Source organism: Pongo pygmaeus, chromosome 23, assembly GCF_028885625.2.
Source record: "Pongo pygmaeus isolate AG05252 chromosome 23, NHGRI_mPonPyg2-v2.0_pri, whole genome shotgun sequence".
NCBI classification, from domain to species: Eukaryota; Metazoa; Chordata; class Mammalia; order Primates; family Hominidae; genus Pongo; species Pongo pygmaeus.
This window is the reverse complement of record NC_085931.1, coordinates 42,196,723-42,220,458: the sequence shown is the minus strand read 5'-3', so window position 1 is coordinate 42,220,458 and position 23,736 is coordinate 42,196,723. Positions and strand designations below refer to the sequence as shown.

General features: G+C 46.1%; 1 protein-coding gene and 1 long non-coding RNA gene across 2 annotated transcripts in view; one reads left to right on the top strand and one right to left on the bottom strand.

The window, feature by feature from the left end:
• The window catches only part of LOC129023554 (uncharacterized), a 26,967-nt gene extending 12,573 nt beyond the window's left edge, over nucleotides 1-14,394 (bottom strand). The window contains exon 1 of the long non-coding RNA XR_008496840.2: nucleotides 12,589-14,394. This is a non-coding gene — a long non-coding RNA (uncharacterized LOC129023554). The remainder of the gene's footprint in view (nucleotides 1-12,588) is intronic.
• PIK3IP1 (phosphoinositide-3-kinase interacting protein 1) lies at nucleotides 12,801-23,736 on the top strand. The gene is made up of 6 exons (XM_054470387.2): nucleotides 12,801-13,017; nucleotides 13,993-14,109; nucleotides 14,203-14,322; nucleotides 15,599-15,799; nucleotides 15,901-15,979; nucleotides 22,048-23,736. The coding sequence occupies exons 1-6, from the start codon at nucleotides 12,948-12,950 to the stop codon at nucleotides 22,250-22,252; spliced, it is 792 nt and encodes a 263-aa protein (XP_054326362.1). The 5' UTR covers nucleotides 12,801-12,947; the 3' UTR covers nucleotides 22,253-23,736.

Here is a 23,736-nt window from a genome sequence, read left to right as displayed (position 1 = left end):
CTGTAGACAGGTACCAGGGTTTCTTTTTGGGGTGATGTAGTGTTCTGGAATTAGATAGCGGTGATGGTTACACAACCTTGTGAATATACAGACATGAGTCACATAATGATGTTTCAGTCAACAACAGACCGCATATATGACAGTGGTCCTATAATACAGTGGTCCCCAACCTTTTTGGCACCAGGGACTGGTTTCATGGAAGATAATTTTTCCATGGACTGGGGGGCATGGGGGGATGGTTTCAGGATGAAACTGTTCCACCTCAGATCATCAGGCATTAGTTAAGATTCTCGGAAGGAGTGCGCAACCTAGATCCCTAGCATGTGCAGTTCACAATAGGGTTCACACTCCTATTAGAATCTAATGCCACCACTGATCTGACAAGAGGCAGAGCTCAGATGGTGATGTTTGCTCACCTGCTGCTCACCTCCTGCTGTGCTACTGGGTTCCTAACAGGCCACAGCCCTGGGGTTTGGGGACCCCCGCTATAAGATTATAATACTATATTTTTACTGTACCTTTTCTATGTTTAGATACACTAATACTTATCATTGTGTTAAAGTTGCCTATGTATTCAGTACAGTTAGATGCTGTACAGGTTTGTAGCCTGAGAGCAATAGGTTATACCATATAGCCTAGATATGTAGTAGGCTGTCCCGTCTAGGTTTGTGTAATTATACTCTATGATGTTTGCATGACGCATTTCTCAGAACCTATCCTTGTTGTTAAGTGACACACAGGTACTAACAACTGCTGAACTGTATGCTGTAAAATGATGAATTTCATGGTATATGAATTATATCTCAATAGAAAAGAGCATTTATAAAGTTTTTATTGCTGAATTTATTTACTTTCAGCAAATTTTCTTTTAAAAGATGTCTATGTCTTACTGTCTTCGTGGTGCTGGGACATAACTGACGTCTGAAGCCTTGAATGCCTCTCTTTGCAAACTCATTTGTTACTACTCAGTTACCATCTCACCTCCAATACCCAACTGCATACCAAACCTCTAGCCATTACTAGAACACATACTCCGAGCTCTGCCATACTTTAGCGCCTGCACACATGCTGTTCCTTCTGCTCAGAAACTTTTGTGCCTTCTGTCCATCCCATCCAAGCCTGTTTTTCAATGCCCAACACAAATGTCACTGGTACCCTGAAACTTCAACTCCTCCTTGCCCCATCTCAGAAAATGTAACTTTCTGTATTCTTCTCTCTGTATATTCCTCTACAGTGGTATTTCTTATACTATACCATAATGATCTGGTCCCATGTTTGTCCTCTTCTTCCCTCTTCATCCCAGACTGGGACCACAAGGAGGTACAACTTTTTCTGTGTTTTTTTTTGAGACAGGGTCTCGCTCTTTCGCCAGGCTGGAGTGCAATGGCGCGATCTCGGCTCACTGCAACCTCTGCCTCCCGGGTTCAAGTGATTCTCCTACCTCAGCCTCCCCAGTAGCTGGGATTACAGGCGCACACCACCATGCCCAGCTAATTTTTGTATTTTTAGTAGAGACGGGATTTCACCACCATGTTGACCGGGATGGTCTTGATCTCTTGACCTCGTGATCCGCCCACCTCAGCCTCCCAAAGTGTTGGGATTACAGGCATAAGCCACCACGCCCAGCCGGAGGTACAACTTTCTTAGTCAATCTTGAGCACCAGTGTAGTGCTTAGAATAGGGTAGTGAGAGAAGCTAACATTTACTGAATGCCTAAGAAGTTCAGGGCACATAACAATCTTCACAACCATCCTTTGAAGTATGTATTACCTTATCCATTTTACAGATAAAGAAACTTGAGTTTCAAGAAAGGTATAGTGACTTTCCTAAGGTCATTCAACTTGTTAAATGATGGAATGCAGGAGTTGAGACCAGATTGGACTTCTGCCTCTTTTTTTTTTTTTTTTTTTTTTTGAGACAGGCTGGAGTGCAGTGGTGCGATCTCGGCTCACTGCAAGCTCCGCCTCCCAGGTTCACGCCATTCTCCTGCCTCAGCCTCCCGAGTAGCTGGGACTGCAGGCGCCCGCCACCACGCCTGGCTAATTTTTTCTATTTTTAGTAGAGACGGGGTTTCACCGTGTTAGCTAGGATGGTCTCAATCTCCTGACCTCGTGATCTGCCCGCCTCGGCCTCCCAAAGTGCTGGGATTACAGGCGTGAGCCACCTCGCCCAGCCGGACTTCTGCCTCTTAAATCCAGGGTTCTCCCTGTCAGTACAGTGAGGTGGTGACTAGCATAAGCTATGAGATATGACTGCCTGGGTACATATCCCAGCTCTTTCACTTATCTTTGTGGCTTTATGCAAATTACTTAACCTCTTTATGATTGTTTCTTCATTTGTAAAAGGAAGATAGTAACAGTGCCTATATATAGGGTTTTTATGAAGAATAAATGAGAAAGTATATATAAAGCACTTAGAACAGTATCTGGCACATACTAGGTGCTCAATAAATGTTAGCTATGACATTTATTACTGTCCCACATTGAGCTGGTGTTTGTTAAACAATGTATGACTGGATAAAATGTACATCTTTCATGCAGAGATTGCTGGATTATCCATTTCACTGATTCAGGATCAGAGTCTCTTAAGAATCCAGAGAGGGGATGTTGAAGCCCTGAGAAGTAGAAACACTAAAATGATAACATTTTGACCTTTTGAAGACTCTTTGAGGTGGCAATGGCCACAAAATTGAGCGGAAACCAAGTATTTTCAGCCCCATTTCCAGATAAATTGGATTTGCTAAACCACCCAGAATAACAAGAGCAAGAATTAGATGTTCAGCTAAGCTCTAGCTTCTGATCCTAGATGGTGGCAATAACAACGATAGTATTAATGATAAAAGCAGAAACTCTTAATATGTGTGAGGCATTCTTCTAAATGCTTTACATACATTAATTTAATGTTCATCGGAGCAGATTCTCCTACTGTATCCAAGAGATCAGAAATTCGGAGCAGAAAGCAGATTGCCGCCTGATAGCAGAGCCACTCTAGGAATGGGGAGATTTTCTCATAAATCTAATGACTGGTGAAAGTGACAAGAGGTTAGTCCATTCAGTGTTGGAAAGGACAAGATCCTAGAAAGTGGAAATGCTCCACTATTGCTTTAGGGGCAACAGCCTGGCTACAACTGGGCAGACTTTCTATTTCTAACATCAGGATAATAGGGAAGCTCCTGCCAATGCTGCATAGAACTAAGAACACTTAGCAGTGATGGCTGACTTCCAACTGAGCCATTAAGGCAAATGTAGAAGAAAGCTCCAGGTAGAAATATCTTTGGGAACTCAGAGAACACACTGAGTGTTTGAAGTTGGTACTTAATCTATTATTGAACTCAGAGTTTGCCATTCTGGGGCCAATTTGAGTCCACTTATGACACCTCCCACAACACTGCTCATTTCTGTTAACTGGGCTTCACAGAGGGTGAGAAGGGCAGCAATCAGATCATATAATTGGGCCTCATTGTAATAAAATGTTGATTTCTGTTGTCCTTGGACTTCTTCCAGCCACAATCACTCTATGATCTTGTCTGAGATTCTTTTTCCTTTCTTTCTCCATTTTGCTGACTGTAATGGAATAATAGCAGAAGCTCTCAATCTGTATGAGGCATATATATGAAGAATGTATAACATTCACTGTGTTTCCTAATAGATGAATTATCTAAAGGACACCTCTTAAGAAGAGATGAGATGGAGCTAACTGTGAGAAAAAAAATGGGTGAAGAAAGTTTCAAGGAGAAGACTCCACAGAGCAGAATGGGAAAGATGGCCAGGAGAAAAGTGAGATAATAAAAGGAAAAGCAGTCCCTGACACCGAAAGTACTCAACAGCTATTTGCTGACTGAAAGAATAAACACTAATAAGAGAACAAAATACCAGGATTACAAAGAGGGAACAAAGATATTTTCCCATCTACTTTGTTGTTACCCCACCTAGGATATATTTAGGTTGGTGCAAAAGTAATTGCGGGTTTTGAATAGTTAATAGATTAACATCTAATTTATGTATTGTTTACATACATACAAATACAAACTACAACCATATATGATACATTTAAAGTAATACGCTAGGCACAGTGGTGCATACCTATAGTCCCAGCTATTCAGGAGGCTGAGGTGGGAAGACTGCTTAAGCATAGGAGTTCAAGTCAGCTTGGGCAACATAGCAAGACCCTGTCTCTAAACAAAGAAAACAAAAAAAAGTGAAGTAATTAATGCCAAACATTGCAATCAGGGTTTGGTGCACTTGAAATACACAAATGAGTGTTTTTACATGCTGAAGACACAGCAACCAACAACTGCGGCTAAAGTTAACCCAGAGAGCCTATCATGCCATGCCAAAGTTCATTGCTCCGGCTCCAAACCTGGGACTTTCCTTTCCTATTTCCTCTCCCTAACAGCTTAGAGCTACTGGACTCCATCCTTGAACTCCTCTGTTTACTGCAAATGTTCTTTATAAGCTATGAAATCTGGATTTGAGGTCTGGTTTCTTACTTCAACTCTGCAACTCATTTCCCACCCTGAGTTCACACAATCTCAAAATGTTCATGAATTTTATGGCTAGACCTAAAGCTTCTTTGCGCCTTCCTGCCAGCCTGCCTTTGTTTTAGTACCTTCTAGCCTATCCTCACTCACTTGAGTTTTTACTCTAATTTTCTGTCCAGTCATCCCACCACTAGTCCCCTATCAAATTGCTTGCTGGACATTTCTATATACATAACTTGCTTGTCCTTACGTCAAATTCAAAACCACCAAGAGCAAATCCAATGTGTGTTCCCAAATCAGCTCCCCTTCCTCACCTCCCTGGTATGGTTACTGACCAATTAGAATGAATGTCCAACCACTCAGAATGCCACAGGCAATAGGCCAAATCAGTGTACTGGGTCCAATGTCAGCCCTGTCCATAATCCTTCTACCCAGCTAAACTTGGAGGAATTGTCTATTCTCACAGTCTCCCTTCTTCATCTCTTATTCCTTCCATAATCCATACATTTTTAGCCCTCCTTCCTTACCATCAAAATTCCTCCTGACAAGGTCACCAATGGCCTTCTTGTTGCTAAAACCAATTAATTCTTTTTAGCTTTTATTTCACTTGATCATCCTTGGTAACATTTAACAATGCTGACCATTCCCTCCTCCCTGAAACACTCTCCTTAGCTTCTCTGACATTATATTATTCTGGTTGCAATCCAGTCACCTCTGGTGGTGCCTTCTCAGCCTTCCCCAAACCTGCTTTTCCTCAGGTTTCTTATCTCAGTGAATGTTACCACCATCCCCTAAGCTCCTAAACAAGAAACCAAATTCCTTATTCTTATTCTTCTTATTTGCTCCTAAACTTCCTTCAGTTATGGAATCCTACTTATTCTTAGTTTGCTTCTCTTCACTGCCTACATTTTTCTTTTTTCTTTTTTTTTTTGAGACGGAGTCTCACTCTGTTGCCCAGGCTGGAGTGCAGTGGCGTGATCTCAGCTCACGGCAACCTCCGCCTCCCTGGTTCAAGTGATTCATCTGTCTCAGCCTCCTGAGTAGCTGGGACTATAGGCGCGTGCCACCAGGCCCGGCTAATTTTTGTATTTTTAGTAGACAGGGTTTCACCATATTGGCCAGGCTGGTCTCAAACTCCTGACCTCATGATCCCGCCCGCCTCGGCCTCCCAAAGTGCTGGGATTACAGACGTGAGCCACCGCGCCCGGCCTTCACTGCCTACATTTTTAAAGCACTTAACTATGTGCTAGGCAGGTATGTTCTAAGTGATCTAATCCTCAAAATAAGCCCATAAGGTAAATTTTATCATCTCCAATTTTCAGATTAGGTAAGAGAGGCAAAGAGTGGTTAAATAACTTACATAAAGTCACATAACTACTAAGTGGCAGAGCAGGATTCAAACCCAGGTGGCCTGACTCAATTCTGGGTCCAGGTCACTATTCTATCTCACTGAAATCTCTGCAACAGCCTCCTTGGTTTCCAGCCTTCCATCATGGCTTCCCTGTAGCCACAGTCATCTTTGTTAAAACAGAAGTCTGACTCTTGCTACTCTTTTGCATGAAAATCTTTACTGGCTCTTTATTGCCTTCAGAATAAAGTCTACACTCAATATGACATTCAGGGACCTCCATAACCTAGCCAGAAAGTGTATACTTCTTTGGCTTCATGTTTTTGGATTTTGGCCCCATTTTAACCATGACCCTAAAAGCTCCACTAGCACAACGATAGCCTACACTTCCAGGTTTCTGCATTGTTTGATGTGACAAGAACACTCTTTCCCACCTTCACATTTGACTTCTGATAAGCCTTTTCTGATTTCCTAAGACTAGGGTATATGCCTCTCCTGTGAGCTCCCACAGCTCCCAGTTCTAATTCTCACTGTAGCATTTATTTCACTGTGTTATATGATTCTACTACCCATTTACTAATATTAATATCTGCTTTATCACAAGATTGTGAGCTTCCTGAGAATGGGAACTGTGTAGGATTCACTGTTGTATCCTCAGTACTCACTGCTGCCTACCTGGTGTACGGTAGGCAATATTCATTTAATGAATAAAACTTTATTGTCTATATCACACTCTTTAACACCTACTTATATAATGTCCTATATTGATTTTATTTTCATATGTGTTAGCCTGATCTTTATAACCAGAATGTCAGTTTCTTGAAAGATAGCAAATATACCCAGTACTTCTTTTATATATTTATTTACCCTTAGGCTGGGTGCAGTGGCTCACGCCTATAATCCCCACATTTTGGGAGGCTGAGGCAGGAGGATCACTTGAGTCTAGGAGTTTGAGGTCAGCCTGGATATAGTGAGACCTCATCTCTATAAAAAATAAGCAAAATTAGCCGGGCATGGTGGCATGCACCTGTGGTCCCAGCTATTCAGGAGAGCTGAGGTGGGACGATTGCTTGAGCTCCAGAGCCTGAGGCTACAGTAAGCCATGATCATGCCACTCCAGCCTTGGTGACAGAGCAAGACCCTGTCTCATAAAAGAACAAAAAAATTATCTTTAGAGATGGGGTCTCACTCTGTCACCCAGGATGGAGTGCAGTGTCATGATCATAGCTCACTGCAGCCTCGAACTCTTGGGCTCAAGAGATCCTCCCACCTCAGCCTCCCAAGTAGCTGGGGCTACGGGTCTGTGCTACCATGCCCAGCTAATTCTTTTATTTGCAGAGATGGGGGTCTCACTATGTTGCCCAGGCTGGTCTTGAACTTCTGACCTCAAGCAATACTCCTGCCTCAGCCTCCCAAAATGTTGGAATTATAGGTAAGACCCACCATGCCTGGCCTATACCTAGTACTTACAAGTTAGGAGGTACTCACAAAAATTCCTGATAACAGCTAACATTTATTCAGGGATCAATGAATGTCAACAATCCAATGATTTTGGTAATTTTTCTCTCTCTCTCTGCCTCCCTTCATATGAGGAAACTGAGCCACAGTTTAGTAGCTTGCCTAAGATGACGTAGCTAGGAAGCAACAGAGCTGGGATTTGAATCCTCATGTTGGTGCCTGTATTCTTAACCACTATGATAACAGGCTAAGAAAACTTAAAATTATACATGCGAAGTAACTTACCTAAGATCTTTTTAAACATTTAAAAAGTTTTTTTTCCTTTGTTAGTAGGCAAGGAACTAAGATCATGGTGCAGTGCTAAGACTAGAACCCAAGTATTTCCAAAGGCTACGCTCAGCTGGGCATGGTGGGTCATGCCTGTAATACCAGCACTTTGGGAGGCCGAGGAGGGCGGATCACGAGGTCAGGAGTTCGAGATCAGCCTGGCCAACATGGTGAAACCCCATCTCTACTAAAAATACAAAAAATAGCTGGGCGTGGTGGCGGGTGCCTGGTGCCTGTAATCCCGGCTACTCGGGAGGCTGAGGCAAGAGAATATCACTTGAACCAGGGAGGCGGAGGTTGCAGTGAGCCGAGATCGCACCATTGCACTACAGTCTGGGCGACAGAGCGAGACTGTCTCAAAAACAAAAGCAAAAACAAAAAAACAAAAACAAAAACAAACCCCAAAGCCTATGCTCATAAATTATTTGGTATACTGCTTCTCTTACTTTAAAAGTCACTACTAAGCTCATACTGGGTGTTAATACATCTTAAAACTGCAAATCCAGTTTACTGAAATTGGAGAATATCAGATTCCCTTCCAAGAGAGGCATAATTGTAGCTCACTGGGTGAATTCACCTTTTATATTGACAGTCTAGTCTTATGAACCAATTAAGTTTGTAGTTTCTGCATTCTTCCTGTGACACTGAAGACTGTGTTTTCATCAATGTGAAAACCATGTTATCTAAGCTAAATCAAAATCCACTCTCGTTCAGAATTTATTCTTCCTTTTATTTCTCAACACCAGTGACATGTTCCCAAGTTCTCTGCCTTTGTAGCTCCCTAGTTCCCAGTGTGGAATGTCTTATTTCTGAAAGTAACCTGTGATTGACAAGCCTTCTTGGCTATTCTGTAGTTTACCCTAAAAAAAAATCTGTTCTCTCTGTCGGCTCATTAGACTGCTTTTCCTTACATGGTACTCTGCTTTTCCCCTTTATTTCAAGCATTTATTAAAACTAAGCTATGTACCAAACATACACAAAATGGATATAACCTAACTCATTGAAGGCTACACTTTCAAAGAAACAGCCTTGGTGTTTACATATTTTGACTAGAATATTATTTCCCTAACAAGCTGCATAAAACCATTCCTGCTCAGTTTGTAATTATACACCAAAATATTGAGCACAATCTCAGTAGCTACTTCTACAGCACATCATATAAAGTGAATTGCTGGAGCCAACTCATTAGGTCTTACTCCAAAGATTTTTACCAACACTTTGGCCCTCTTTTGCTGACAAAAAGGATTCTTAAGCCTTTTAACAGCTTTATGACTTCCTTATTAGAGCTCACCCACTAACATATCCTGTTAACAAAATGAACTGCCCATCCTTCTTGGGAAACACTCGGGAGAATATTTCCTGATTTCATTGCACAGCTTTGTCTCTGGATTAGTAATCATCTAATACGAAACTGAGAATCAGACATCCCTGGAATATTTTGTAAAATATGAGTATTATGTTTCACAATGTTGTCTTCAAGGATATAAACGATTCAAAATTTAAGTATTTGAGTAGTACTGTATCATATTATTATTGCTGTGATATTTTCAGAAGAAATCTGAAGTCTGCAGTGACTACAGGCCATAAAATATGGCCATCTTGCCCCAATAAATGGAGCAAAGTTCAAATCTGGATCATCTGAAAAAGACAACAGGCACATTTCTAAACCAAATCTGATTGCCTTGAGGAAGGAAGGTACTGAACCTGTTAGAGTACATCTCTGAAGGACTGAGAATCAAGTCCTTCATTCCCCTGTCCCCTAAAAAAATCCAATCAATCATGCTGATAAATGTCTTAGTTACAGGGGAGAAAAAATAGACATGACTAAGCTGAAAAAAATCTCCTTCTGGCTTTGTATCTTTTCTAGGCAGTGCTGTTCCTGATAAGACACATGACACAAAATATGGTTTTGCTGAGTATCAAGGTAAGTTACGGAAAATGGTATTTTTTAAATAGGAAAATTAGATGACAGCAGCAACAGGTAAAGAAGCCTTGGGCTTCCGAGGTAGAAATACTAGCATCCCTACGTAGGCATGGTAGATAATCTGAAAACAGTACAAGTGCTGGCCTGTTATAGCCTGTCTCTACCGTAATCAGAGAGAAAAGTATTACAATCCAGCAAAAGTAGCCCTTCAAAATCTAAGGAGGAGCATTTCATCAGATATCAATAAATGAGCCCTTGCTGCATACAAAGGCAATACATCAGGTGCTGAGTGACCAACTTCAAAGACCCTCCTGCTATTCTGAAATTTAAAACTACTCTCATTTCTTCAAGCCTGTATTTTATGTAATGAAACAAAACGCACATCATATATCTCTTGCTGCAGTGTAAGAGTAAACATAGGACCCCTCCCACCAAAAATTGTGCACAGAGCCCTTCCCCTTCCGCCTTTTGCTATAGAAATATCCTACTGCTTCCCTGAAAATAGTATATGCTTTCTTTGGCAAGTGGAATATCACCCTGTTACTCTCTCCCTTACTCTGCTTCCCTTTTTTTTGTATAACGCTTAAGATTACCTGATATTTTACATGTTTATCATGTCTCTCCCAATTAGAATATAAGCTTCATGAGGGCAGAGATTTCAAATATTTTGTTCACAGATGTATTCCCAGTATCTAGAACTATATTTAGCATGTAGCAGATTCTCAAAAATATTTGTAAAATTAATAAAATTTAAAAATCCCTATTATATTGGAATTGTTAAAAAAAATTTTGGCCTGGCGCAGGGGCTCACGCCTATAATCCCAGCACTTTAGGAGGCCGAGGCAGGCGGATCACGAGGTCAGGAGATCGAGAACATCCTGGCTAACACAGTGAAACCCTGTCTCTACTAAACAAAATACAAAAAATTAGCTGGGCGTGGTGGTGGGTGCCTGTGGTCCTAGCTACTGGGGAGGCTGAGGCAGGAGAATGGTGTGAACCCAGGAGGCGGAGCTTGCAGTGAGCCGAGATGGTGCCACTGCATTCCAGCCTGGGCAACAGAGCGAGACTCCGTCCCAAAAAAAAAAAAAAAAAAAAAAATTTTAAGACAGGGTCTCTCTTTGTTGCCCAAGCTGGAGTGCAGTGGCATGATCACAGGTCACTGCAGCCTCCAACTCCTGAACTAAAATGATCCTCCCACCTCAGTAGGTGGGACTACAGATGAGTGCCACCACACCTAGCTATTTTTTTTTTTTTTTTTTTGTAGAGATGAGGGTCTCATTATGTTGCCCAGGCTGGTCTCAAACTCCTGGGCTCATCCTCCCACCTTGGCCTCCCAGGTGCTGGGATTTACAAGTGTGAGCCACTATACCTGCCAAATTTTAAAATTTTGCCATATCTGTGTACGTATATGTGTGAATAAATTTACAGACTCTAGGGTGTAATTCACAGTGTAGACCAAGTCAAGAGTCAGAGGATCAGAAGCTTGGGTGGGGAGACAGGAAAGTGATTGCAAAAACAAAGCAATGTATCTTATTAAATGGAGGAAAGGGATCAAACATTATCAGTAAACTATTTTAAAGAGTGAATTAAATGTATCTCTCTACTCTTTCTATGAGTGTAGTGAATTCAGATTCACCTCAGATTAGTTGAATTGACACTAGCTTTCTTCCCTGATAAAGCTTTTAAAATTTATTTAGTAAAGTGGCCAAGCATGGTGGCTCACACCTGTAATCCCAGCACTTTGGGAGGCCGAGGTGGGTGGATCACCTGAAGTCAGGAATTTGAGACCAGCCTGGCCAACATGGTGAAACCCCATCTCTACTAAAAAAAATACCAAAAAAAAAAAAAAAAATTAGCCAGGCGTGGTGGCGCACACCTTTAATCCCAGCTACTTGGGAGGCTGAGGCCGGAGAATTGCTTGAACCTGGGAGGTGGAGGGTGCAGTAAGCCGAGATGGTGCCACTGCACTCCAGCCTGGGAGACAGAGACTCCGTCTCAAACAACAAAAAAAAATTAGTAAAGTTGTTTTCCTCCTTAAATTACTGCCTGCAAGACTGAAACAGAGTTTCCCATTTCTATTTTGGGATCTGACTGAGTCACAAGGTAGTCTTGACGAATCACTCTGCTCTATCTCTCAGTTTACTGAGGCTGCCTGGGAACTTGAGCTGTCAGCCAAACAGGAAGAAGGGCCCTTCTGCCTAACTCCAAAAGGCCTAAGTCAAATGGATATGGTGAGATTTAATGATGGAGCTAAATTACAGCAAATGGATTTCCTATAGGGTGAGGGAAAAAAAAAGCAAACATTTTACTTAACTTCCTCTATACAATTCAGGGCTGGCAGAAAGGGTAGACTATTACAATGTAGCTGAGCAAATTTTTCCATGTTTGCATAACATGTGTTTTCAACTAAAGATACTCCTTGTATATTCCTACTATACACAACACCGCAAAAAACCTCAAATGTAAGAAAAAGCAATGTGACAGGTTTGACCCTGACCAAGTTACACTGTTTTTTTTTTTTTTTTTTAGTGTCAGTGTTCATAAAGGCCCTTTTTCTTTTTCAAGGATGGGTATAAAGTGTTACTCGGCCGGGCGCGGTGGCTCACACCTGTAATTCCAACACTTTGGGAGGCCGAGGCGGGTGGATCACGAGGTCAGGAGTTCAAGACCAGTCTGGCCAACATAGTGAAACCCCGTCTCTACTAAAAATACAAGAAATTAGCTGGGTGTGGTGGTGTGCCCCTGTAATCCCAGCTACTCCAGCGACTGAGGCAGAATTGCGAGAACCCGGCAGGTGGAGGTTGCAGTGAGCCGAGATTGTGCCCTTGCACTCCAGCCCAGGCGACAGTGTGAGACTCTGTCTCAAAAAAAAAAACAAAAAACAAAAAAAAAAACTGTTACTCCACTCCCCACCAGATACTCTTATTTTTGACCCCTATGTGGTCATGAATGCCTCCTGGGTGCACAGCTCCCTAAGTTGTTCTGTGTTTTAGTGCTTATAATTTCCCACATCCCATGATGCCCCTTGATAGAATTTTTTTCTGTACTCACACAAATGGAAACAGAAGAGATGAAAAACCCTGGGGATGCGGCCTCGCAGGTCTCAAACTGATCGGCTGTTAAGCACAACCTGCATATCTCTTGGCTGAGTTCCTTTCTTGGCTCAGAGTTAGATTTTGCATGACCTAGGAGGCTTAGGACCCAGGGGGCGCCTTTCAGCTGAAAAACAGCTCGCGCTGCAGCAAGCTAGCTGGGAAGCTCCCAGTTCTAAAGAGAGGCTGTTTACCAGAACAGCATAACAAGGGCAGGTCTGACTGCAAGCCTGGGACTGGGAGGCAGAGCCGCCGCCGCCAAGGGGGCCTCGGTTAAACACTGGTCGTTCAATCACCTGCAAGACGAAGGAGGCAAGGATGCTGTTGGCCTGGGTACAAGCATTCCTCGTTAGCAACATGCTCCTAGCAGAAGCCTATGGATCTGGAGGTGAGACTACAATCTTTCCTTTCCGGAGCAACTTCATGACACAGAAGGGGTAAAGCCCCCTATTTCCCGAACAGGGCCAGGATGACAGGAAACGGAGCGTTTAGCCGGTTTCTGTTGTCCTGTGAAAGCTTTTCCACCCCTCCTTTCCTAGTCAGGGGCTTGCAGCTCCATCTTTGCCATTAAGAACAAAGGCAAGAAGCCACTTTCTCTTTGCCTTTCCTTGCTCATGAGTGGATGGAGCTTGGGGGTTCATCTCCCCTACTCCCCAAGTCCTGTTCTTTCTAAGCCCTTTGCATGGTGTGGTCCTCCTTCCCCAGCCTCCTTCTGTGGTTCTCCTGCAGAGGGGAGTAGGAGCTTGGAGTCTCATCCAGTCAGCGATGAGGCAGTTTCCTCCGTTTGAGGTTGTCTTGAATCTTTTGCCTGACGGAGTCAAGGCTCCTGGAGAATTCTCCTGGGAGGGAGTATTGCCTGTTAAACGGGCAGAAGGTGGCCGTATCCGTGGAGGAGAAAACACCGGAGTTTATGTAACGTGGCCATTACAACACGGGGATAAATGTCACGTCTGGGCGCCCACCGTCCCAAAACTCCCATCTCCTCAAAGGGACCCTAAGCCAGGCCTCCTCCTCTCCATCTCCTCCTCCAAAGTGGTCACAAGTTCAAGAGTAACAATCCTTTGCACTTCTGCAGCGCTTTCCAGATTTCAAAAATAAATAAAACCTAACAGTCTCTGAGCGTTGACTGGGGGCCAGGCACAGGCTAGGGGCTTCACACCCTGAGGTGTGTGTGGAGTTGGGCGGGGGGGGGCGTGGGGCATGAGGGTGTTGCCACGAGAGGAGAGGGAGGCCCAGTAGGGCCCGGGGTCCCCTAACCAAGCTGAGGCTCGATCCGGGTGGTCCCGGCTCCCCTGCCCGCCACGCTGGGCGTCTTCCGTTCGCTGCCGGCTACTCTGTGTCCGGGGGCTTCTCTTCCTCACAGGCTGTTTCTGGGACAACGGCCACCTGTACCGGGAGGACCAGACCTCCCCCGCGCCTGGCCTCCGCTGCCTCAACTGGCTGGACGCGCAGAGCGGGCTGGCCTCGGCCCCCGTGTCAGGTAGGTGTCCTCCGGGGGACGGCGCCGGGGCTGGCGGGCGGCGGCCGCGGTCCAGGTCCCAGACCCGGCACACATTTCCTTCTCTCCTCTCAGGGGCCGGCAATCACAGTTACTGCCGAAACCCGGACGAGGACCCGCGCGGGCCCTGGTGCTACGTCAGTGGCGAGGCCGGCGTCCCTGAGAAACGGCCTTGCGAGAACCTGAGCTGTCCAGGTACCTGCCGGGGACCCCGGGAATCCCCACTCCTGGCGCTGACAGGAAGCGGCTGAGACACCCGCCGCGCACGTGCGGCCGCGCGATGCCGGCCGGCCCCGCTCCGCCTCCGCGCCGTCTGATTGGCCAGGGCTGTCTCCAGGCCGCAGGGCTCAAAGTCCATTGGCCGCCGCCGCCACTCGTATGAGCTCATCCGCCGCGAGCGCTTGTAAACAACTGCGCCGGGCGAGGCTGGGGCGAGGCTAGGTCTCTCCGCCGCGCGTCCTGAGGAGTGGCTTTTGGTCCCTCAGCGATTGTTGACCGTTTGCGGAGCGTCTGCAGTGCGCTAGACCCACACTGTCCACAACCCCGCTCCCCTACCTCCCCCGACACACACCGCGGGAAGAAGCCGTTTGGGAAGAAGTCGTTTGGGGCATCTGAGCTTCAGAGAAGTTAAGCGATTTACCAAAGGCAATGGCAGGGGACAGATTTGAATTCACGTTTCTTAGATTCCAGAGCGCAGGCTTTTTGCTCCCAAAGCAGCAAGACAGTTTTCTAGGATTAAATGGGATAATCAAAATAAAGCATTTCTTTATTTTTTATTTTTTGAGACGGAGTCTCGTTCTGTCACCCAGGCTGGAGTGCAGTGGCGCAATTTCGGCTCACTGCAACTTCTGCCTTCCGCGTTACAGTGATTCTCCTGCTTCAGCCTCCTGAGTAGCTGGGATAGCAGGCGTGCACCACCACGCACAGCTAATTTTTGTATTTTTAGTAGAGACGGGGTTTCACCATGTTGGCCAGGCTGCTCTCGAACTCCTGACCTCAGGTGATCCGCCCGCCTGGCCTCCCAAAGTGCTAGGATTACAGGCGTGAGCCACTGCTCCTGGCACAGAGTAAAACATTTCACTTAAGGACTGGCACAGAGCGTACGCTTAGATGTGAGCTGCTCAAAGGAAGCATGGGTTGTTTCCTGGAGTAGAGGTGGGGGGAATCCCCTGCAGAAGACCGCAACCGAGAGGGGCCTTGGGAAATAGCAAGGATTTGGACAGATAAAGACGTGGGAGGTAGGAGAGAAGCCCTTCCCTACGGCCTTCCCCTCTCATTTGCCTTGTCCCTGAGATGGTTCAGCCCTCTCAGGCCTGATCTTGCCTCTGGGGCAGAGTTTGACTTTGGATTGTGTGTGGGGGGACATTCTTAGGTGACCCACCTCCATCTCCCCTAACACTCGGACCAGGTTCAGCTGTGGAATTCACTCAGGGCAGTCCCTGATGAGAGCTGTTTCCCACCTCATCTCCAGAGACCACCTCCCAGGCCCTGCCAGCCTCCACGACAGAAATCGAGGAAGCGTCTGAAGGGCCAGGTGCAGATGAGGTGCAGGTGTTCGCTCCTGCCAACGCCCTGCCCGCCCGGAGTGAGGCGGCAGCTGTGCAGCCAGTGATTGGGATCAGCCAGCGGGTGCGGATGAACTCCAAGGAGAAAAAGGACCTGGGAACTCTGGGTATGACAGTCCCCCACCCCTGCTCTTGTTGGGATTCATCAAGAGATGTCATTTGCTGATTGGAGTGTGGCTAATGGGACCTTGTGTCCTATCCTTGGCAGGCTACGTGCTGGGCATTACCATGATGGTGATCATCATTGCCATCGGAGCTGGCATCATCTTGGGCTACTCCTACAAAAGGTCAGTAGCTTCTCTTCTGGGCCCTCTTAGGAGGAGGGGAGGAAGGTACACAAAGTCAAACTTTGTGGCTTTCTTACCCAAAAGGAAGCAAGATGTTGAAAATCAGCTCAAGATGTAGAGACTTGGTCCTAGTCTTTCTTTACCTGCTGACCTTGGACAAACCCTTTCCTTTGGTGCCTTTACACATCACTTAAAAGCCTTGTGAGGGATGTTCTTGTTCCCCATTCTACAAATGAAGAAGCCTCTGTCAGAGACTTGCTCAAAGTCACACAGCCTAGGAGTGGCAGAACCTGGATTCAGACCCAGCTCTTTTGATAGCAAATTCCCTGCTGTCTGATCCAACATGCCTGGCATTGAAGTGAGTGGCACTGCAGAAATCAGGCTCGACACTGATTGCAGGGACCTTAAGACCAAATTCTTTCTGTGAGTTATAAAATTCTGCTACTAGAAAAGGTTTTCAGCCACTGTTGGAGTTGAGGCTTAAATTTCCTGAGCTATAAGCAGTGGGATCTCCTCTGCTAGGGAAAAAAAAAGTGAGTTGGAGAATAGAAAGTCTGTTTGCCACTCTTCACCACATGTGAGAAAGCCAAAGAGGCTACTTGTGAAACTCAAGGACATGACCTGTGGCTGGGACAGCAGGAGAAGAATGCTTATTTTGAAAGGTCCCACGAGATGTCCATCAGTGACTGGTGCATGATGGTAAGCCAGACTGGCATTCATCTTTACAGCACTGGCTGATTCTGGAAAATTATTTGTCATTCTTGGGCAAAATCAGGGGATTTAACTTCTAGCCCTGGGTGTCTGTAATATTCTCCTGTATGGTCTGAGAAAACTTCCTGTGAGGAAAGTGACACAGTAGCCTGCATTTTTCCTTCCTTCCCTCCCTCCTTCCCTCCCTCCCTTCCCCTTTCCTTCCCTCCCTCCCTTCCCCTTTCCTTCCCTCCCTCCCTTCCCCTTTCCTTCCTTTCTTTGATTTTTTTTTTTCAGGGTCTCGCTCTATTGCCGAGGCTTGAGTGCAGTGGTGCGATCACGGCTCACTGCAGCCTCAGCCTCCCAGGGCGCAAGTGATTACCCTCACCCACCCCCACCAAGTAGCTGGGACTACAGGCATGTCCCATCATGCCTGGCTGATTTTTAAATTTTTTATAGAGACAGGGTCTCACTGTGTTGCCCAGGCTAGTCTCAAACTCCTGGGCTCAAGCAATCCTCCTACCTCAGCCTCCCAAAGTGTATAGGCATGAACCACCATGCCTGGCATGCAGCCTGCATTTTCCAGTGATGAGGGCCATGTCTGAGCCCACAGCCTCAGTGGATCACCCAGCAGAGCATCTTTAGAGGCTTTGTAGTCAACCTCCTCATTACAGATGAAAAAGGGGAAGTTTGGGTATAATAATAACAGCAGTAGCAAACATGTACCGTATGCCAGACGCTGCTTGAAGCACATGCTTTAACTCACAATCACCCTTATGAGGTAAATGCTGTTATTATCTCCAATTTATAGATGAGGAAACTGAGGCAAGAGGGGATTATATACCTTACCTGAGGTTACACACCTAGCATTTGGTGGAGAGAAGTCCTCTAACTAGCTATCTCTGTGACCCTGGGCAAATTGCTTCAATTTCCTACTCCACATCATTGTGTGGAGCTAAGGCTTGTGACTACTTAGCTCAGGGTGTGGCACATAGTAGGTGGTCAATAAATGATGGCTGTTTTGCTTTTCTATAAAATGTGTGGCTGGGCATGGTGGCTCACGCCTGTAATCCCAGCACTTTGGGAGGCCAAGGTGGGCAGATCATGAGGTCAGGAGTTTGAGACCAGCCTGGCCAACATAGTGAAATCCTGTCTCTACTAAAAATACAAAAAATTAGCCAGGCATGGTGGCAGGCACTTGTAATCCCGGCTACTTGAGAGGCTGACGCAGGAGAATCGCTTGAACCTGGGAGGCTGAGGTTGCAGTGAGCCGAGATAGTGCCACTGCACTCCAGCCTGGGCGACAGAGCCAGACTCCGTCTCAAAAAAAAAAAAAAAAAATGTAGGTAATGGGCCAGGCGTAGTGGCTCACACCTGTAATCCTAGCACTTTGGGAGGCAGAGGTGGGTGGATCGCTTGAGCCCAAGAGTTCGAGACCGGCATGGGCAACATGGCAAAACCTTGTCTCTACAAAAAAATACAAAAATTAGCCAGGCATGGTGGTGGGCGCCTGTAGTCCTAGTTACTAAGGAGGCTGAGATGGGAGGATCACCTGAGCCTGGGAAGTCGCTATGGTGAGCCATGATTGTGCCACTGCACTCCAGCCTGGGTGACAGAGTGAGATCCTGTCTCAAAGAAAAAAAAAAAAAGTGGGTAATGGATTAGTACTCTCTGATTTCTTATGATGCAGGAAGCAGAGGTCCAGAGAGGGAAAGTATTGACTTGAGAGGACATCTTGACGCCCAGTCTGAGGTTGTTTCCCACAATGAGATGGTTGACATGCAGGTCCAGGGACACCTGCTTGTTCATTTCAGAGTTAATGATGTAGTGGCCCTGGCCTTACAATTCATAAGCAGACCTAAGCCACATTGGCTGAGTTTAGTCCTTGAACTATCTCCTTTTTCCTCAGCCACTCAACAGCATTTGGCTGTCCTGCAATCCTGTGACAGTTTCCAGGCCTTCCAGGTGCTTGAACTGACTAAACATTCTTAATTCTGAGCTCAGTTCTGGTGTCCAGTGGAAGTCTTTTTCTTCTAGATTTGTTCCTCTAGGCTGTCACGAGACTGCCCTGAGACCTAAAATTTATTTTCCTGTAAACTCAGAGCAAGGCACCCAGTCACCAGACTCTCCGTCACTAACAAGCAGATCACCCCTTTCCTCAGAAGAACTGCTCTGAGAACAGACTGTACAACAGGAAACCACATGTGGGCTTAAAAACAAGCTTGCAGCCTTCATCTCTTCCTAAAGTCAGAGAGCAGAGTGTCCTGAAAAGAGCTGTAGGTTGAGTGTGGGTTCAGGTGTCCTCTGAGCCTTGGTATCTTGTCTGTTAAATGGGGATACATCGTCCCTCCACATCTACCCATCTAAGATTATTATAAGTATTAAATGTAAACAGAAACAATAGCACACCAATCAGGTAATAATCACAATAGCAGCCAACATTTATTTCATGCTTTCTTAATAAGGCCCTACTGTATGCTCTTCCCTGATTATCTTTTTTTCTTAATTTTTTTTTTTTTTTTTTTGGAGACAGAGTCTTGCTCTGTCGGCTCACTGCAACCTCCGCCTCCTGGGTTCAAGTGATTCTCCTGCCTCAGCCTCCCGAGTAGCTGGGATTAGAGGCACCCGCCACCATGTCCTGCTAATTTTTGTATTTTTAGTAGAGATGGGGTTTCACCATGTTGGCCAGGCTGGTCTCGAACTTCTAACCTCAGGCAATCCACCTGCCTCGGTCTCCCAAAGTGTTGGGATTATAGACATGAGCCACTGTACCCAGCCTCCTGATTATCTTGACTAAGCCTCACAACCACACTAGGAGCACTGTTAGATTTTACAGTGAGGAGCTGAGACCTAGCAGAGTTAAGTACAATGGCCAGGCTACGCAGCTAGTAACGTATGTCTGAAGAGTATCAGTATCTCCAGCAAGTCCAATGAGGCCAAGTAGCCTCATGTAAATTTGCTTTGAATTGCAAAGGAAAATAGGAAAAATAGAAACTTAAAAAAAGTCTGGGTTTAAAGTCAGAAGAAACAAGATCTAGTTCTGGAACTTTCACCTATTCTGGATGTGACACTGGACAAGTTATTTACCTTCTCTGGACCTCAGTTTCTTCATCTGTACTGTAAGGGGTTAGATATGGTGATCCTCCCAACTCCATTTCTTAAAAAGACAATATTGCCGGTGGTAAGACTGGGTTCAAATACCAGCTCTGCCATTTGCTTGAACAAATAGTGTAACTTCTCTGCATCTGCCTTCCTATCTATGAAACAGATCAAAATAGATACCACATAGGTTGTGAGGATGAAATTGGACAGTATAGTTCAGGCATACAATTGGTGCTCCATAGCCTGAGAGAGGAAATTGGAGGCAGCATACAGTAGGGCCTTACTTATTAAGAAAGCAGGAAATAAGTGTTGGCTGCTCTTGTGATTATTACCTGTAGCTGCCTTGGGAACTTCCTGAGCAGCAGTGTGGCACAGCACTGTCTCTGACTGGGAAAATAGCAGCGGCTCAGAGTAATAATTGAAGACGACCCGTGTCGTCTGAACAAGGTCTGTGGTGCTTCCATACTCTGGGAGAGGAAGGTGGAGGCAGGCAGCAGCTTCATCTACACCTGCTCTCTCTGGCCAGCTCAGCTCCCAGTCTCACCCTGGCCTTGGAGCAAGCAGTCAGGGTAGGTACTGTAAGCCTTGAGCTCTGCCAAAGGCCATGAGGCTTGCCTAATGGGATGGAGCTTTTCCCTGGCTGGGAAGGGTGGGCAGGCACCAGGCTTCCTCTTAGGGGAGGGAGGGCTGTAAATGGGGGCAGGTGGGAGCTCAGCCTGGCTGGGTCTTTGTCCTGGTAGTCTAGGCCACGAGGTTCAAACGGCCAGTCTGTGACTGAGGAGCTAAGTGTAGTGTCTGCACTAGCTTCAGAGGGAGGTCTTATTTTCTGATAAAAAGGGGAGGGAAAAACTGTAAGTCAACACCACTCCACTCCCTTAGGAGAGGAACTAAGTCAGTGAATAAGCCTTTTGTTCTTTTTTGGCTGCCACACAACACCCAGGCTAACCACCCCCTACCCCCAAGCAGTGAGAAGGGGTTAGGCTGCCTGATGGTCAGTGTAGCAGGCCTAGTGGCCTTTCAAAGGTAACCCAAGGGAGCTGGGAGCAGCCACTGCATCTCTAGGACTCACAGGCACCATTAACAGCAGGCACATGGGATTGAGTGTGCTTCCAGGCTTCTAAATGGATGAGACTAATCCGGACTAGTGCCAGCATCTGCTTTCTTTACCCTTGACTGCTCTTCCAGCCCTGCTCTGCTCCATTAATACAAATTGATTTTTTTTCCCTAAAGACTTGTATATGATGCAGCCTGGCCATTAGCAGCAGCTCAGCTGGCCACAGGTGAAAGGTTGCTGAGGAAAGCAAGGCGCCAAAGTTAAACTCAAAAGCCTCAGTTTCTTCATCTATAAAAGGGGGATTAGGCTGGGTGTGGTGGCTAACGCCTGTAATCCCAGCACTTTGGGAGGCTGAGGCGGGTGGATCACCTGAGATCGGGAGTTCGAGACCAGCCTGACCAACATGGAGAAACCCCATCTCTACTAAAAATACAAAATAAGCCAGGTGTGGTGGCGCATGCCTGTAATCCCAGCTACTTGGGAGGCTGAGGCAGGAGAATCGCTTGAACCCGAGAGGCAGAGGTTGCAGTGAGCCGAGATTGTGCCATTGTACTCCAGCCTGGGCAAAAAGCACAAAACTCCATCTCCAAAAAAAAAAAAAAAAGCCTGTAGCTGACATTTAGTAGATGCTTATTAAAAGTAATAAGCATCTCTGGGACGCTGTCTCACAGCAGGATGATCAGGTCAGTTTTCTGGACAACTTTATGGGTTAGGTCCGAAGTTCAGATAGTTCTCTGCATCTCTGGGGCTGAAAGAACAAAACTGTGTCTTGCTTTAGAGTCTCTATCTGGCCAGGTGCAGTGGCTCACGCCTGTAATCCCAGTACTTTGGGAGGCGGGAGGATCGCTTGAGCCCAGTAGTTTGAGACCAGCCTAGGCAACATGTTGAGACCCTGTCTCAACCAAAAAAAAAAAAAAGTTTCTGTCCTCTACTTTATTTTCATTGAGCCCCGGTGAAGCTGTATGAAGTCCATACTGCTGTCACTCTATTTTACAGATGGAGAACCTAAGACTAGAGGTGCAGGAGCTTCTTGTTGAGTTTAACGCAGTCTTGCAGAATGGATATCCTAGAATCCTGGACCTGAGTTTGAGTCCTGGCTTAGCCACTGATTTGTTGTGACAATGGCAAGCTGCTGCTCTTGCTGAGCCTCAGGGATGCTATCTAATGAGCAAAGCTATGCAGGAGGCATAGCCTGAATGTTTGTTTTTTTTTTTCCTGCCAGGGGGAAGGATTTGAAAGAACAGCATGATCAGAAAGTGTGTGAGAGGGAGATGCAGCGAATCACTCTGCCCTTGTCTGCCTTCACCAACCCCACCTGCGAGATTGTGGATGAGAAGACTGTCGTGGTCCACACCAGCCAGACTCCAGTTGACCCTCAGGAGGGCAGCACCCCCCTTATGGGCCAGGCCGGGACTCCTGGGGCCTGAGCCCCCTCAGTGGGCAGGAGCCCATGCAGACACTGGTGCAGGACAGCCCACCCTCCTACAGCTGGGAGGATCTATCACTTTGTGTTCTGGTTAAAACCCTACCATTCCCCCCCTTTTTTGGTGAATCCTAGTAAGTTACAGAAGCAGGTGGCACTGTGGGCTGAGGGTAAGGCTGGGTAGGGTCCTAACAGTGTTCCTTCTCCATCCCTTGGAGCAGATTTTGTCTGTGGATGGAGACAGTGGCAGCTCCCACAGTGATGCTGCTGCTAAGGGCTTCCAAACATTGCCTGCACCCCTGGAACTGAACCAGGGATAGAGAGGGAGCTCCCCCAGGCTCCTCTGTGCTTTACTAAGATGGCCTCAGTCTCCACCATGGGCTTGAGTGGCATACACTGTTATTCATGGTTAAGGTAAAGCAGGTCAAGGGATGGCACTGAAAAAATATATTTAGTTTTTAATATATTTGGGATGGAACTCCCTACTGACCTCTGAGAACCGGAAATGAGTTTGTACAGAAGTCAGAACTTTGGGTTGGGAATGAGATCTAGGTTGTGGCTGCTGATATGCTTCAGCTTGCTGGCAATGATGTGCCTTGACAACCGTGGGCCAGGCCTGGGCCCAGGGACTCTTCCTGTTTCATAAGGAAAGGAAGAATTGCACTGAGCATTCCACTTAGGAAGAGGATAGAGAAGGATCTGCTCCGCCTTTGGCCACAGGAGCAGAGGCAGACCTGAGATGCCCCAGTTTCTCTTCAGGGATGGATAGTGACCTGTCTTCATTTTGCACAGGTAAGAGAGTAGTTAGCTAACCTATGGGAATTATACTGTGGGGCCTTGTGAGCTGCTTCTAAGAGGCTAACCTGGAAACTAAGCTCAGAGGCAAGGTAATAAAGCACTTCAGGGCTTGCTCCTGAAGTGGGCCTGATTTAGCAGGTGGTCCTGCGGGCGTCCAGGTCAGCACCTTCCTGTAGGGCAATGGGGCTAGGGTCACAGCCCCTAACTTATAAAGCAATCAAAGAACCATTAGAAAGGGCTCATTAAGCCTTTTGGACACAGGGCCCCAGAGAGGAAAAAGTGACTTGCCCAAGGTCGTAAGCAAGCTACTGGCATGACAAGAGCCCAGCTTCCTGAGTGCAACATTTCTCCACTGCACTGTGCTAGCAGCTCAGCAGGGCTTCTAACCCGTGATGTCACACTCAAGAGGCCTTGGCAGCCCCTAGCCATAGAGCTTCCTTTCCAGAACCCTTCCACTGCCCAATGTGGAGACGGGGGTTAGTGGGGCTTTCTATGGAGCCATCTGCTTTGGAGACCTAGACCACAGGGGGTCTCTTGGTGTTAGTGATGCTGGAGAAGAGAATATTACTGGTTTCTACTTTTCTATAAAGGCATTTCTCTATATACATGTTTTATATACCTCATTCTGACACCTGCATATAGTGTGGGAAATTGCTCTGCATTTGACTTAATTAAAAAAAAAAGACTCCA